Raw genomic sequence first — 18,141 nt, forward strand, 5'->3', positions numbered from 1 at the left:
TGGACAATAATATAAGGCTAGCAAGAAATCTACATGCCACTGACCTTTTATAAACAAAAGATAGTCTAGTCTTAATAAAGTAACATCAGTCTGTCCTCTGAGTCCTAGAGAGAAACAATGTTTTCTTTGTAGAAAAAGAACACAGTGTCCTGATCAGGCCCAGAGATTGGTAGAGGGTCAGTTCCTGAGAAGAGAGAACTCTGCAGCTGTGCCCAGGCCATCTAAGCCCTGATGATTTGCATACAACAGAACATTCCAGTGTTCTGAGGACTTCTTTATAGGCTGGTCACACCCTGTGCAGGAGTCAGTTCCAATCAGGACACAGTACAGACATGAGGGCTCCTGCTCATCTCCTGGGGCTGCTGCTGCTCTGGATCCCAGGTATGGAGGACAGCAGTGCTTCTCTCAGTGTGCTCAGTGCTGCCTGGCTGTCAGGGAACTCTATGATTGACTTTTGAGGCAGAATTATATAGTTTTGTTCTTTCTTCCCCTCTTAATTCCAGGTTCCATATGTGATATCCAGTTGACCCAGTCTCCATCTCAGACTGTATCTCTCAAAGACCCAGTCACCATTAGGTGTCAAGCCAGTCAGAGCATTGGTACTGCATTAAGTTGGTATCAGCAAAAGCCAGGGAAATCTCCTAAGCTCCTCATCTATCTTGCAAACAGGTTAGAAGATGGAGTGCCATCGAGGTTCAGTGGCAGTGGGTCTGGGACAGATTTTACCCTCACAATCAGCACTTTGGAGCCAGAAGATATTGGAACTTACTACTGTCAACAGTTCAGCAGTTACCCACCCACAGTGGAACAAGTCAAAACACAAGCCATTGAGCAAAGCAGAAGTATGAGCCTGGGCTGCCTCAGCTGCTATTCTTGGTGACTCTACCTGCTGAGGTTATTATTCAGATATAGTTGTCTTTGAAGTGCACTGAGTGTCTTTTGAGTAAGTGGGTATGGAGGTCCCCCTCTTTCTCAGCACCAGAAGCAAGGGCTTACTCCTGATTTAGTAAAAACCCAGTTCAATACTCATGATGCATCTGGATCATAGCATTTATTTGGAGTCATGCCACAAAGAAAAATTCAAGGGAGACTTAAAAATGGAAAAAGAAGAACAGTAAAGGACTAAAAGTTTACAGTGAAGCCCCCTAAAAGGATTTTATTGGCACATACAATCTTCTTATATATGTATGTGAGGGACTAGGATTTACACAGATCCATGACAGATAGAGAGATAGATAGAGGGCAATAAATGCATAATAAAGATAACAAATTTCATGAGTGTTAAAGATGGCAAACTTCTGGCCCCTTTCTCACATGCCTGGTGTGACTGGTTGCAAAGACTTGGGGGCTCTTTATTCTTCCATCAGGACCTCCAAGCATCTTTTAAGTTCAAGACTGAATTAAGATGTTTTCCCCAAGGTTGTGGGCCTATCAACATCCCTGTCTTTGTTCAAGTTGACAAAACCTAAATTAGGGGATGGAGACCCCTCAAATTTCATAAAGCCACCAGTCATCAAAGAGACACCATGATACCAGGAGTCACATTCATTATCAGACATGGATATGGTTGACTTTGTCCCCTAAGTATTTTTGCCAACTGCCAACTTATATATTATCATATATTTTATTGTTATTGTCACATATTGTATTCTGAGTAGTTGAGTAGTCTGAACAGTATTTAACATTTGCAGCATAAAAACTTTCCTGATAACACTTCCCTTTTGAAGTAGAAAGACTGTAAGAGTCACAGGTGGTGGGTGACTCCAAGGAAATAGCATTATCCAGGCACAATGGGACTGATACACATATGATATCACAGATTGTGATATTCGCACAAACCTGCAAAAGTTCAAATCAGAAAAAATTCTCATGGGGAGAAGGGCAGGTGGACACAAAGTCCCATCCCTAACCAGGAAGCTAGTTACATTGATACCCGCTACCAAAGGGAAAATCCGTTTTTTCCAACGAAACACCATAATTTGCAATGTAATGTCACAGTCATATTTCAGAAAAATATAATTTATTCCATACACAGTTATTAATTATTTCTAAACTTCCCCATGTCTTTTTCCTGTTTTTAATTTAAATTAGAAACAAGCTCGTTTTACATGTCAATCCCAGTTCCTTCTCCTTCCTCTCCACCTCTGCCTCCCACCAATCCCCTATTCCATCCCCTTTCTTCTCCCTAGGGAGGGTGAGGTCTTCCATGGGGATCTGCAAAATCTGTCATATTATTTAGAGCATGGCCTAGGTCATCCCCTGTGTGTCTAGGCTGAGAGAGTATCCCTCTATGTGGAGTGGGTTCCCAAAGTCCATTCATATAATACAGATAAATACTGACACACTACTTGAGGCCCCATAGATTGTATCAGCTTCCTAAATGACACTACATTCAGGGGGTCTGGGTTTGTCCTATGCTGGTTCCTCACCTATCAGTCTGGGATCCATGAGCTCCCCACTGTTTAGGTCAGCTGTTTCTGTGGGTTTCACCAGTCTTGTCTTGACCCATTTGCTCATCACTCCTCCCTCTCTTAAACTGTATTCCAGGAGTTCAGTTCAGTGTTTAGCTGTGGGTGTCTTTCTGCTTCCATCACCTACTGGATGAAGGCTCTAGGAAGGCATATAAGGTAGTCATCAGTATCATTATAGGGGAAGAGCATTTAAGGTAGCCTCTCCACTATTGCTTAGATTTTTAGTTGAGGTCATCCTTGTAGATCTCTGGAAATTTTCCTAGTGCCAGATTTCTCTTTAAACTTATAATGGCTCCCTCTATTATGGTATCTCTTATTGCTCTCATCTATTCTTCCCTGATTCAACCTTCTTGCTCTCTCATGTCCTCCTCTCCACTCTTCTTCTCTCCTTCTCTTTCTTCTAATTCCATCTCCCCTCCCCTCATGCTCCCAATCCACTCAGGAGATCTTATCTCTTTCTCCTTCTCCTGGGGACCATGTATGTCTCTCTTAGCATCCTCCTTGTTTCATAGCTTCTCTGTCAGTCTAGAAACAACATATGAGTGAGTACATACCATGTTTGTCTTTTTGTGACTGGGTTACCTCACTCAGGATGGTTTCTTCTTGTGCCATCCCTTTGCCTGCAAATTTCAAGATTTCATTGTTTTTCTCTGCATTTATTTTGCTGTTGGCTGTTGGTTGGCTGTATATTGCTTTTATTATATTTAGGTATGTTCCTGTTGTCCTTGATCTTTCTAGGAACTTTTTAATGAAGGGGTGTTTGATTTTTTCAAAGGCTTTTTCAGCATCTAGTGAGATGATCATGTGGTTTTCTCTTTTTAGTTTGTTTATATGGTGGATTACAATGATAGATTTTGGTATGTTGAAGCATACCTGCATCCCTGGGATGAAGCCTACTACATCATGGTGGATGACTTCTTGGATTCTATTTGAAAGTATTTTATTGAGTGTTATTGCATCAATGTTCATGAAGGACATTGATCTATAGTTCTCTTTCTTATTTGTGTCTTTGTGTGACTTGGGTACCAAGGTAATTGTTGCCTCATAAATACAGTTTGGCAATGACCTTTTTGCTTCTACTGTGTTAAACAGTTTGAACAGTATTGGTATTAGCTTTTCTTTGAATTTTTTGCTAGAATTCTGCACTGAAACCATCTGGCTCTGGGCTTTTTTTATGACTGCTTCTATTTCATTAAGAGTTAAAGGTCTATTTAAATTGCTTATCTGTTCTTGATTTAATTTTGGTAGGTGATATCTATCCAGGAAATTGTCCATTTCCTTCAAATTTTAAAATTTGTGGAGTACAGGTTTTCAAAGTATGACCTGATGATAATTTGGATTTCCTCAGTGTCCATGGTTATGTCCCCCTTTTAATTTCTATTTTTCTTAATTAGCATGTCTTCTCCTTGCATTTTATTTGGTTTGGAGAAAGGTTTGTCTGTTTTGTTGATTTTCTCAAAGAACCAACTCTTAGTTACATTGATTCTTTGTATTGTTTTCTTTGTTTCTATTTTATTCATTTCAGGCCTCAGTTTGATTATTTCCTGGCATCTACTCCTACTGGGTGAGTTTGCTTCTTTTTCTAGAGCTTCCAGTAGTAGTGTTGTTAATTCTTTAGTGTGACTATTCTCCAGTTTCTTCATGTGTACACTTAGTGCTAAGAACTTTCCTCTTAGCATTGCTTTCAAAGTATACCATAAGTTTGGGTATGTTGTGTCTTCTTTCTCATTGAATTCTAGGACATCTTTAATTTCCTTTTTAATTTCTTCATTGACCCAGGATTGGTACAATTGCACATTGTTTAATTTCCAGGAGTTTGTAGGGTTTCTACAATTTGTGTTGTTGTTGAATTCTAACTTTAAACTATGGTGATCTGATTGGATACATGGGGTTATTCCAATATTTCTGTATCTGTTGAGGTTTGCTATGTTGCCAAGTATGTGGCTGATTTTTGAGGAAGTTCCATGTGGCATTGAGTAGAAGGTATATTCCTTTGTGTTTGGATGGAATGTTCAATAGATGTCTGCTCAACCCAATTGGGTCATAACTTCTGTTAGTTCCTTTGTTTCTCTGTTTAATTTCTGTCTCATGATCCTGTCTAGTGGTGAGAGTGGGGTATTGAAATCTCACCCTCTAAGTGTGTGAAGTTTTATGTATGACTTTAGCTTTAGTAATGTTTCTTTTACTAAGGTGTTTGCCTTCATATTTGGGGTGTAGATGTTCAGAATTGAGATTTCTTCTTGATGGACTTTTCCTGTGATGAATGTGAAATGACCTTCTTCATCTTTTTTGACTGATTTAGTTTGAAATCTAATTTGATAGATATTAGGATTGCTCCATTAGCTTGTTTTCCCAACCCTTTACTATGAGGTATTGTCTGTTTTTGATGTTGAGATGTGTTTCTTGTATGCAGCAGAAAGATGGATTCTGTCTTCATATCCATTCTGTTAGACTCTGTATTTTTATAGGCAATTTAAGACATTGAGGGAGATTAATGACCACTGATTGTCAATTTTTGTTTGTTTTGGACTTGTTAGTGGAATTGATATTGTGTGTGGATTTCCCCCCTGTTTTTCTTTTGGTGTTTGGCATTGTGGAATTATATATTGCCTTTGTTATTGTGAGTACAATTATCTTCCTTGGGTTGCAGTTTTCCTTCTAGTGCTTTCTATAGGACTGGATTTGTGGATATGTATTTTTTATATCTGGGTTTGTCATGGAATATCTTGTTTTTGCAATCTATAGTTATTGAAAGCTTTGCGTGGTATAGCAGTTTGGGCTGGCATCCATGTTCCTGTAGCGTTTGAAGTACATTTATCCAGGACTTTTTGGCTTTCAGAGTTTCCATGGAAAAGTCGTGTTGAGGAAATATAACTGTACATGGGGTATGAATATTGATGATCAATTTATTAAAGAAAACCACTCACAAGAGAAACACATAACCAGATTGGTGCTCCGAGAAATCCAGTCTCATCCACACTCCAAGACCTGAGTGGAACTCCTCCCTCTTAGCAATTTATTTCACATACCTTCTATGTACCTGTGACCATGCCCAAATGTCATGGTCAGCCCTAGAGGTACCTAGGATCTCTCCCTACAAAGTCGGGTGTAATTCTGATAGTTCTGCCTTTGTTACTTGGACTTTTTCCTTTGCTGTTCTTAATATTTTTACTTTATCATGTGAACTTGTTTTGATTATTATGTGGCAAGGGTACTTCTTTTTGTGGTCCAGTGAATTTGGTATTCTATAATGTTCTTGTATTTTCATATGCATGTCTTTCTTTATGTTGGGGAAGATTTTGTCTATGATTTTGTTGAATATGTTTTCTGTACACTTGAGCTGTATTTCTTTTTCTTTTTCTATACATATTATTCTTAGGTTTGGTCCTTGATATTTTGTGTTAGGGATTTGTTGGACTTAAGATTTTCTTTGGTTGATAACTGTATTTCCTCTAGTGAGTCTTCAACACCTGAGGTTGTCTCTTCCATCTCTTGCATTCTATTGGTAATACTTACATCTTTAGATCCTAATAATTTTCCCAGCTTTTCTATTTTCAGCAATCTGTCATTCTGTTTTCTTTATTGTTTTGAATTGTTTCCTTTGCTTGGTTGGTTGTTTTTTCTTGGCTATCTTTGCATTCTTTAAGAGATTTTCTTATTTCTTAAATTTTTTGGTTTGTATTTTCTTACATTTCTTTAAGGGAGTTTTTCATTTCCTCCTTGAGGGTTTCTATCATCTTCATAAAGTTGTGTTTGAGGTCCTTTTCTTCTGCTTCTTCTGTGTTGGGTTATTCAGCTTTTGCTTGTGTAGAGTCCCTAGATTCTGTTAGTGTCTTATTGTTCTTTCTGTTGTTGAGTGTGTTCTTATACTGTCATCTTTCCATCCCTCCTTTGAGTGGGTAAAGGTGGGGTCTCTCTCTCTCTCTACTCTAGCCTCCCAGTGGGCATAGGTGGGCCAAGACTTCAATGTGGGCAACTCTGGATGGTCTGACCTCTCCTGGTATTCTCTTCACTCAAGAGGAGGGCTTATGAGTGCCAAGACTCAAGTGGAGGGCAGATGGCAGAGGGAGTAGGGAGATCAAGACTGAAGTGTGGCCAGACTCAGGGTGGACTGTCCTGCTGGGTCAGTTCCACTGTGTGAGGAGCAGACCCAGGAAGTTCCAAGGAGGGGTGAGGGGGACTTGGGCCCCAGTGGAACCCATGCTCACCTTATGCAAAGTGCAGAGTAATAAAATTTCCCCATGTTTTTATTAAAGTTTTGTTTCAAAAACAACCAAGAAAATTTCTAACTCCCTCTCCACTCTACTCTTTTCACTTCAACAATCTCTTATTTTCTTCCTTCTCCAGTATGGAGAAGGAAAACACTGTTTTCTCCTGTCCTTTACCCCATCAAAAGAAGAAAATTGTGTCTATCAAAAAGAGCAAATGGCCCATTAGAAACTGGCCTAGGACCTGAACAGAGAGTTTTATAAAAGAAGAAAAAAATGGCATACAAATATCTCAAAAATTGTTCATTATCCATAGAAAGTTTGAAATGCAGATCAAAGCAACTTTGAGATTTAACCTTGTCCTAGTCAAAATGGCAATGATCATCATTATCAACAATTGCAAATCTACAACAAAAGTTTGGGGGAGATTTGGGGAAAGGCAACCCTCTTTAACCATTTGTAGCATTTCAAAGTGGAGCAGCCATCATGAAAATCAATGTGGAGAATTCTCAAAAAACTTTAAAAGTCCTATCATATAACAACTATACCAATTCTTGGCATGTGTCCAAAAACTCAGCATCCTACTTCACAGACACTTGTTCAGTCATACTCATTGCTGCTTTATTCTCAAGAGCTGTTAAATGAAAAAGTCCTTCAATGCTCCTCAAATGGAGAAAATGTGGTACAGATAAACAATACAATGAGATTTTACTATAATTGAAACAAAATCCTGAACTTCGCAGTAAATAGAACTGTAAAAGTTTGTTGTGTTAACTTAGACACAGAGAGACAAATTGCTTCATGATCTTCTGTTTCATCACAGGCCCCTAGCTCTAAATCTTCAGAGTTTAATACATATCATATACTATTGCAAAAATAAGGAATACAAAAGGTGTGCAATATTAGGGTTGTTGTAGGGAGCAATAGAGAGGGAAATGTCAGGGTGCAAGTAATCTGATTTGGAAAAGGAGAAGAAGAGCCCTTACTGGGGATGGGGAAGGAAAGCGATATATACAGAAAGTTAGAGAAGAGAACAAAATTATAAATTTGTCAGAAAAAATCTATAATTAATTATACTATTAACTATCAATCAACAAAACAAAACATGTAACAAACCAACCCTATAATACATATAAAACTGTGTGTATATACATATATAGATTTAATGAACTTTTCTCACCTCCTCTGACAATTAGTCTTCCTAGGACCAAAGACCACAAAACTCAAACCCCCAACATCCAACATGTGAAGTTTTCTTTAGTGTTGTTGGTCACAGTTTTCCAATAGACTCCAGAAAACAATATATACTGTTGTTTCCTGGTCCTAAAGGAGGAAGGTAAGTTTCAATTACTGAAGACACTGTTCACTTCAGATTAAGTCCCCAGAGATCCATGAACTGGAACTGACAAGAACATCTTTTCTCCCAAGACTGACTTTCTTGGTACCAGAAGGTACCATGGAGCCTTGCATGGGAAGGCAGCAACCACATGTCTCATGACCACAGCAAAACCTAACATGGCATAACCTAACATAACTTTGGAGGTGCAGTGGTGGCACACATACCTTGATGGCAATGTGCAGCTGTCTATTTGAACTTAGGATTTGCTTAACAACAGGGAAATCATTCCTGGCACTGAAGACTAGGCAACCAACCTAGGGTTAGTAAGGTCATGGATCTTGGTGGAAAAACCTATAACCACTATTTTACCAAACCCACATAATTCCTAAGTACACTCTAAATATTTGTCCATATATCCACAGAGTTGAGTAATTATTACCCCTAATCAAGGTAATTTCTTCTTACATGAGACTGAGACTACTAAATGAAAGCACAACCTTTCAATATGCTGAAAGAGAGTACAAATGGATATATCTATAGAACAAATTCCAAACCTCAATCTCAGGAAACACTGGGGAAGAGGAGGCAGAAAAAGATAGAGGAGCATGAAGTCTGTGGTGTGACTATGTCTCCTAATAATGTCAGAAACTATGCTCCTAAACATCACTAACTAGACTGCCTAAATGTGTGATCTTACCAAGGATAAAAACCAGAAACATGCTGAAGTAGACAGGAGAAAGACCACAAGAACTCAGGTACCTAAGGAATGCTCTTCCTTAGGAGAGAGGGCAGCAATTGAATTTTCAATATAATATAGTCATTCCTGAAAACAAAGATACATGAAACATTTTATAGACTGACCAGATTGTAATAACAATTAATGAAAAAATGGACAATGTACTTGACAGCAAGTATCGAGATGTATTTATTAGGGTTGGATGGAAGAAATGCAAGGAAGAAATTATATAATTATAATCTCAAAAAAACCCAAGTAATAAAAAATTCACACAGAAATTGAAAAGGCACATTAGTCTTTCAATTAAAATAGGGACTCACCCCAACTATGAACATAGTCATCAAAATCCCCTTCCCTTCATGTTTTGATCCCCTGATAGCTTTCACTTAAGTTGCCCAATGTGATTCTGGACAGGATATTTGTTATCTCTACAACTTCTTTACTCTGAATGAAAGGTTGTTGCTGCTTTGCAATCTCAGTGATAGTTCAGTTCTCCCTCACTATGATTCTATTTCTATTTTAAAAAAATTTAAAATTTCTTTTTGCATTCAAACCACAGTTCTCCCTCCCTACCCTCCTCATGCCCCCATCACCTCCTCCCAAGCCCACTCCTATCCACTCCTGCAACAGGGTAAGGACTTCCATGGGAGATTGACAAAGATGGGACCATTAAGTTGAGAGAGAATCAAGCCCCTACCCCCAGAATAAAGGCTGGTCATGGCATCCTACTGTAGGGAATGGGTTCCAACAAGCTAGCCCATGCACCAGGTATAGATACTGGTCCTTTTTTCAGAGACCCCTCAGATAGACCCAGTTACACAATTGTCTCGAACATGCAGAGATCCTCATTATGTCCTATGGATGCTCCATGACTGTTGGTCTAGTGTTTGTGAGTTCCCATGAGTTTGGTTCAACTGTCTCTGTAGATTTCCCTCCCCTTCATGATATTGACCTCCCTTGCTCATGTATTCCCTCCTCCCTCTCTTCAATTGAATTCCTGGAGCTAGACCTGGTGCTTGGTTGTGGAACTCTGCATCTGGTTCCATCAATTACTGGATGAAGGCTCTGTGATGACAATTAGGTTATTCATTAGTCTGATTACAGGGGAAGGCCAGTCCAGGAATAACCCACACTATTAATAGAGATCTTAGCTGGGGTTATCCTTGTGGAGTCCTGGGAGTTTCCCTAGTTCCAGGATTCTCCATAACCCCAAAACTACTCTCTATATCAAGATATGGCTTTCATTGATCTCTCCCTCTGTCCCTCTCCCAACTTGACTATCCCTTTCTCTCATGCTCTTATTCCCCCATCCTCTCTCCTTTACTAGTTTCCCACTCCCACTTTACTCAGGAGATCTCATCTAATTACCCTTCCAGGGTTAATCCATGCATCACTCTTAGGGTTCTCCTTGTTACCTGGAGCTATGAATTGTCTGGTTATACTTTGCTTTACATCTAGCATGAGCTTATGAGTGAGAACATACCATGTTTGCTTTTTCAGGCTTGGTTATCTCCCACTGAAAGGGTTGTCCCCAGTTGCATCCATTTGCCTGCAAATTTCAAGGTGCAATTTTACTTTTTTTTTTACAGCTGAGTAATACTCCACTGTGTAAATATACCACATTTTTAATTCATTTTTAGGTTGAAGGGCATCTGGGTTCTTTCCTGGTTCTGGCTATTATGAATAACACTGCTATGTTTGTTATTTGAACAAGTGTCTTTATGGTATGATTGACCATCCTTTGGGCATATGTCTGAGAGTGGCATCACTGGGTCTTGAGGTAGATTGCTTTCCATTTTCTGAGAAAGTACCATACTGATTCCAAAGTGGTTGCTCAAGTTTGCACTCTCAAGAATATTTCCATTACACCACAGCCTCCCCAACATAAGCTGTCCTCAGAATTTTTGATCATAGCCATTCTGACAGGTGTAAGATGATATCTCAGAGTCATTTTGATTTGCATTTCCCTTATAATTAACAATGTTGTGCAATTCTCTAAATGTCTTTTGGCCATTTGAGTTTGTTCTTTTGTGATTTCTCTGTTTAGCCCTGAAAGCCCATGTATAAATTGGAATATTTTATATTTTGAACACAATGCTTGAACTCATAACTTGAGGATATGGGTACTAGTAATACTGTGATTTGATTTCCAGTTTCAAATCACTGTCCTTCCTTTAAGTAAATGGCTTCAGTACTGAATGCTCTTTTGGACAGCTGACTCTCAGAGGATCATGACTGAATCAAGGTTTCCTGTTAATCACAATCCAGCATTAGTTTCAAAACTGCCTATTTAAGTTAGAGGGGAAAATGATAAACATTATCTTTCTGAGGATATACAAATAACATTTTCTAGCACAGCATTGTTATTCTACAATCCAAACCTTTAAATTTAAACCCAGAGGCTTACATAATTGTTTATATTTCACTTTCCAGGAAATTGATTCATGACTAACCAGGATTAGTTATAAATATGGTCATTTCTTCATACTGCAATCATGATTTCTTTTAGTAAAAAAGAGATAATCCATTAATAACCCTTGATGTTACATTACTATGATGTTAATAGTAATGACAGTAGTAGATGTCTTACATATAATCTTTGTTCCATTACTCTGTCTTCATCTATTTGACTAGCACAGCTTGGGTCCTGGAATCCTGACTTGGGTTGGCAAAGGAATGAAAGACAGAAACAGAGATAAATGTACAGTAAATCTGGGTCAGGTGGGATTCTGCAAACTCCACAACCCAGAAACTCAACATGTTTAGGCACAGCTCAGCATGAGGTGTTAGGTGCTTTTCATATGTGGTCTCTGTAAACTAGTAGCATCAGAGTATAAATATCCAGGTAGAGGAAGTAATTTTACACACTGATCAATTATTCATAAATACTCATACTCGGACTCCCAAGGAGACCTTGACTACCCCTATTGAGATTGGCCAATATCAGGAACTGGCTTTGCCAATGTTTCATGAGACCAAAGCCTTGGAGTACTCAATCTGGCCATGCCTACGTTAACAATATGCAGTCACTGAGAACTTCACTAACCCAGGGCTCTCTCTACTTTATACCATTGTGTTTTATCATTGGAAACTGTTGGGTGGTGTCACACTTTAACTATGCATTAATAACTGGTTTTTATTAAGAACAGTAAGGTGGGGACCACAAAGAGATGTGCTGTTTTGTTAAACAGCATGTGTTCTTGCATAGATGAACTCTTGCTGAGAGCACTTCAGCTTCTGAGGAGAAGGTGCTATTATTTGCACGAAGAATCATAAACAGCCTCACAAGGGTGCATGAGCCATTAGGATAGGACATACATCATGGCCATAGAGCTAGAAAGTAGCTTATACATTTTCAGGTCTAAAGACAAAACCCCTATAGAAAAGGAGTAGGGAAAGAGCATTAAGCAAAGGATGGTGGACACCATTTATTAGAAGACAATAAGTTGACAGTGGTATATGTTCTCATGTATGGTCCCTACTGGGAAGATTATATTTGGTAGAGTGTTACATGTATTATTTATTCACATACTTTTATGCTTTTTCAAATTGTAAGAATATTTTTATCTCATCAATAACTAAATTATATATGTATGTATGTATTCTTGTACATTTCCCATGTCAATTGATGATATAATGAGGTAACCACAGCAGAAAATTCTGAGAAACAGGCCAAAGAACTGGTTCTAGCCTTAAGAATACTCACATGACCAAATTTAGGTTACTCCTAAATCATCTTCAAGTTTCTGGAATTGTCTTTGGGAAAGATGCACAAATACTTAAGGCTAGCGAGAAAAACATGCCATTGATCATTTATAAACACAAGATAATCAACTATTAAGAAATTATCCATCTGAATCCCAGAAAGAAAAAAAATCTGCAGAAAAATAAAACAGTGCCTGATCAAACTCAGAACATGGGTCCGGAGACGGGTACAGGGTCAGTTCCTGAGTTGAGACAGCCTTTCAGCTGTGACCTTGTCATCTATTTTCTGCTGATTTGCATGTAACCAGAAAACAGACTCCTACCCAGAGGACTTTTTAATAGGCTGGTCACACCCTGTGCAGGAGTCAGTTCCAATCAGGACACAGTACAGACATGAGGGCTCCTGCTCATCTCCTGGGGCTGCTGCTGCTCTGGATCCCAGGTATGGAGGACAGCAGTGCTTCTCTCAGTGTGCTCAGTGCTGCCTGGCTGTCAGGGAACTCTATGATTGACTTTTGAGGCAGAATTTATAGTTTTGTTCTTTCTTCCCCTCTTAATTCCAGGTTCCATATGTGATATCCAGTTGACCCAGTCTCCATCTCAGACTGTATCTCTCAAAGACCCAGTCACCATTAGGTGTCAAGCCAGTCAGAGCATTGGTACTGCATTAAGTTGGTATCAGCAAAAGCCAGGGAAATCTCCTAAGCTCCTCATCTATCATGCAAACAGGTTAGAAGATGGAGTGCCATTGAGGTTCAGTGGCAGTGGGTCTGGGACAGATTTGACCCTTACCATCAGCACTTTGGATCCAGAAGATATTGGAACTTATTACTGTCAACAGTATAATAGTTACCCACCCACAGTGGAACAAGTCATAACATAAACTATTGAGCAAAGCAGAAGTGTGAGCCTGGGCTGTCTCAGCTGCTTTTTCTTGGTAACAATACCTGATGAGATCATTATTCAGATATAGTTGCCTTGAAGTGCATTGAATGTCTTTGGAATAAGTGACTATTGAAGTTCTCCCTCTTTCTCAACCGCAGAAGCAAGGGTTTACTCTATATTTAGTGAAAATGTATTTCAGGACTCATGATGCATATGGATCATAGCAGGTATTTGGATTTATGCAGCAAAGAAAAATTCGAGGGAGATTTAAAGAAGAAAAAAGAAGAGAAAAGGACTGAGAGTCTATTTTGAATTCTCTTAGCAGGAGTTTTATTGGCACATACAATCTTCTTATACATGTATGTGAGGGAGTAGGACTTACACAGTTCCCTGATAGGCAGAAAGATAGAGGGGCAACAAATAGACAATAAACCTGACAAACTTCCTGAGTATAAAGATGGTAAGCTTTTAACCCCTTTTTTATATGCCTAGTGAGATTGAATGCAAAGGCATAAAGACCTGAGAGGCGTTTTCTTCTTCCAGCAGGACCCCTGGCTCTCCTTCAAGTTCAAGACTGAATGAAGATATGTTTTTTCCAAGGTTGTGGACCTATCAATATCCATGTTTTTGTTCAAGCGACCAAACCTAAATTATGGGATGGAGATCTCTCAAAATTTCATAAAGCCACCAGCACTGCATAAACTGGGAGCAGTACTGCACACCTGCAGTCCTAGCTTCTGCAATGTAGGGAGGTAAATAAGGGCCTCAAGGTCATGCTTTGCTACCAAATTACTGAGTGTTCTCCAAAGCAGTGGTTCCCAACAATTGTGTCTTGACCCCTTTGACTGTCAAACTACCCTTTCACAGGGGTCATAGAAGACCCATGGAAAACACAGATGTTTACATTATGATTAATAATAGTAGGAAAATTACAGCTATGAAGTCGCAAAGAAAATATTTTTACAGTTGGTGTTATTTCAACACTAGTAACTGCATTAAATGATCATAGCAGTAGGAAGGTTAAGAACTAGTGCTCTACAGACATTCATACAATTTCAAGGAGACATTTACTCACTGAAGGTTTCCTCTTCTCTGATGACTTTAACTTGTGTCAACTTTGCATAAAACTAAATACCATGGTATGGAATAGAACTAGAAGAGATATCTGATGTGGAATTTTACGTTTGCAGATCACAGTGATTTCAAGGGTGGACTCAGTCTGAAGATCCTCTGCTTCTAAAGGTGAAGAGCTTGAGTATCAAGTATCAGTATCGTGAATGTCATCTAAGAGTGTAGGAGACACTGACCCGAGGATCAGAATTATGAGTGATCATCCCAGAGTGAAAGAGACACTGACCTGGAAATTATTTTCAGAATAAGAGATGTTCCATGCAATTTCAAAAAATCAGAGAACAATTAAGTCCCCTATATTGGCTGAGAGCAAAAAGGCCCTTGAGAAATAGAGTACAAGTTTCTCTTATGTGAGGGTGACAAGTTAGTTATTACACTCAATATCGGAGGTCTTCAATACTTATCATTGCACTATGCTAACACATGCTATTTTTACCCCTCTTTATTTAAAATATATGTATAAATATATACATCTATATTGATCTCCTGCCTGTACATCTAACTCTCTGTAAAAGTGATGTCTCTATTCATCGCTTTTCCTAATGAATCATCACATAAAAACCCCAGAGGGAAAACACTTCAGCCTCAACTTAAATTTCTTGCATTTTCTAAAGAATTAAATCTCCAACTGTCCATCTTATATTCAAAATTTGAAACAAAAGAATGACTTTATCTGTGAAGTGAGCAAAAGGACACTTTACTCAAAGGATACCAGACTAATTACATCCTGTAGTCCCCAGGGGGAACCACTTTCTCAGCAGCAAGCCTATGTATGTCTTCCAGGGCTGTTGGAGGGTCCCTATAGACTGAGACTTCATGTGTTACTGAGCTGAGCAAACCTGGCAGCTGTCCCTTGACCTGACAGACTTTGCTGATTTGCATGTTCCCAGAGCATATCACCTTTAACTGACAGATTCATAGCTGACTGTTCACTGTTCCTGTAGGAGTCAGGACACAGCATGACTATGAAGGCTACTGTAAAGGTCCTGGCCATTTGACTTCTCTGACTCTCAGGTAAGTTGCACAGAATAGAGAATATATTCGGCTCACAGAAATCAGCAATTCTTTTCAAATCAGGGAAATCTTGTTATAACATTGTTAATTCGGTTATTTCTTTTTATTTTTCTACTGCCAGGTGCCAGATGTGATATTCAAGTGACCCAGTCTATACCCTCCCTGTCTGCATCTCTAGGATATAGAGTCACCATCACTTGCCTGGCAAGTCATGGCATTAGCAATGGCTTAAACTGGTACCAACAGAAATCAGAACAATCTCTTAAATGCTTGACCTATTATGTAACCAGTTTTTAGTCTGGTGTCCCATCAAGATTCAGTGGCCAATTTTCTCGGAGAAGTTTCACTCTCATTGTCAGCAGCCTGGAGCTTGAAGATGTTGGAACTTATTATTGTGTAAAACATTACAGTCACACTCTCACAGCAATACAAGCCACGACACAAAACACTAGCTGCCACAGCTGCTTCTCTTTCTTTGTCTATGTGTTCAGACTGCTTGCATGTCAAGAAGTTGTTTTGCTATAAAATGCCCAGATACCTGCATAATAATCCCCTCTCTGCTCCTCTGCCTCCATTCCATGTTCATCTACAATTGAAGGTATAATCTGCCCAACCATGTGGCTCCTGGGCAGATTTAGGAAATCCAAGTGAGATGTAGGCTGATGCTTCAAAATGCCTGAACCACATTACAGCAGAGGATTAATCCTTGCCTCATATGGCTTAATATGCATGTTGATGGATGGTCAAAATCCTCTTCTCAGGCTTCAAATTATGATTAAGATCTTTTCTTTTTTTAAAAACTCATTCTACTCATATATATTGCATCCCAACCAGTTCCTACCCTCTCCCTACCTTCCTACAAGATGCACTCTTCTTCAATTTCCCTTCAGAAAAGTGCATGTCTCCTAGGGATATCAACTAAACACGGAATAAAAATACAATAAGATACAATACATATTAATTCTGAATGAGGCAACCCAGTAGGTGAAAAAGGGTCCCAAGCATAGGTAAAAGAGTCAGAGAGACCCTGCCACTCCCACTGTTGGAGTCCCACAAGAACACCCTGTTACACAACCATAAGGTATATACAGAAGACCTAACTCAGACCTTTACATGGTCCTTGTTTGTTGGTTCCATTTCTGTTAGCCCCTCTGAGCCCTGGTGAGTTGATTTTGCATAGTTTTATGTGATGCCCTTGACCCTCTTAGTTCCTACAATCCTTCCCACCTTCTGCAGGATCCCCTGAACTCTACCTTATGTTTGGTTGTGGATCTCTGCATCTGCTTCCATCTGTTGATGTATGAAGTGTGCTATGTTCCTGTCTAGAAGCATGTCAAAGTATCATTGAGAATCATTTCATTGACCTTCTTTTTTGATGATGGTATTTGGTTCTATCTTTTGTCTCTGGAATATCCAGACTCTGGTTCTTGGCCCTCCAGAGATGTCATTGTTTGTAAAGTGAGTCATTCTACTATTGTAATGGTATGTTTTGATTCATTTTTCATTATTTGTGTCAGTAATATATTAAAGAGAATTCTTATTTGGGGCATGAACAACATGTCCTTTTAACACATAAAAGAATACACAGAGCACACCCAAAATTCATTGATAGGATATAAAAGAATGAAACCAGAAACTTTCTCTTTGGTCTAAGAACACATCAGACATGCCAGACTAAGGTATTACTACTTTATCTGGAGCCTATTTATGGATAGATATCTAGCTCCCTAAAGGCAGCAGTTCCCATTAACCTAACATCTGACCACTTGGTTTGTGTGTCCAGGCACTGATAGGCAGAGAATGCAACCTCATTTCAGATTACAAAATCAACATCCAAAAGTATGCACAACATTGATACATGACAACAGTCATGAACTGAAAAAGATATCAAAAGAGCTATAGTATTGAGAGAAAAGGGGGTGGGTGGGAGGGAAGAATGGGAGAGTACTGGAGATAGGCTTAGAAATTAATTTATTTTATATTTTTATTAATTAATTTCTAAAATTTATTTTACATGCAGACCCCAGTTTCCACGATCTTCATCCTCTCCTTCTGTTCCCTACCCCCAAATTCCACCTACCGCTTCCTCATCTACTACCCCTCTGTCTGCATTTAGAAAGGGACAGTCCTTCCATTGGAGTCAACAGAACATGGCACATCAAGTTCAGGAAGGATCAAATTCCTCCTCCTGCATCAAGGCTATCTAAGACAATTCAGCATGGAAATAGGTTCCAAAATGCCAGTTTAAGCACCATGTATATAGGTCATGATCCCATGGATAAGAAACCCCAAAACAGACTAAGATACATAACTGTCACACATATGCAGAGGGCCTAGGTTGGTCCCATGCAGGCTCTCTAGTTGTTGCTCTGAAGTCGGTGAGCTCCCATGAGCTCAGGTCAGCTATCCATGTGGGTAGCCCCATCATGACCTTGACCCATTTAGCTCCTTACAGTCTCTCTTCCTTTTCTTCAACTAGATTCTTGGATCTTAGCCCAATGCTTGGCTGTGGATCTGTGCATCTGCTTTCATCAGTTACTGAATGAAGGTAGTCACCAATCTGATTACAGGAGATGGACAGTCTTTATTTTATACCTAATATTCATGTTTTTCTTTCCATATCTGGTTTACCACACTCAGAATGATTTGTTA

General features: G+C 39.1%; 2 gene segments (V, D, J or C); both read left to right on the plus strand.

The window, feature by feature from the left end:
* The first annotated feature begins 290 nt into the window (after window positions 1–290).
* Window positions 291–880, plus strand: LOC101829177. The segment is given in 2 exon segments: window positions 291–381; window positions 504–880. Coding segments are annotated over 2 exon segments (426 nt in total).
* Window positions 881–12,788: 11,908 nt separating this feature from the next.
* On the plus strand, window positions 12,789–13,342 carry LOC121136534. The segment is given in 2 exon segments: window positions 12,789–12,901; window positions 13,023–13,342. Coding segments are annotated over 2 exon segments (369 nt in total).
* The last annotated feature ends 4,799 nt before the right edge of the window (window positions 13,343–18,141 follow it).

This window comes from Mesocricetus auratus, unplaced genomic scaffold (assembly GCF_017639785.1).
Source record: "Mesocricetus auratus isolate SY011 unplaced genomic scaffold, BCM_Maur_2.0 Super-Scaffold_100676, whole genome shotgun sequence".
In the NCBI taxonomy this organism is placed as follows: domain Eukaryota; kingdom Metazoa; phylum Chordata; class Mammalia; order Rodentia; family Cricetidae; genus Mesocricetus; species Mesocricetus auratus.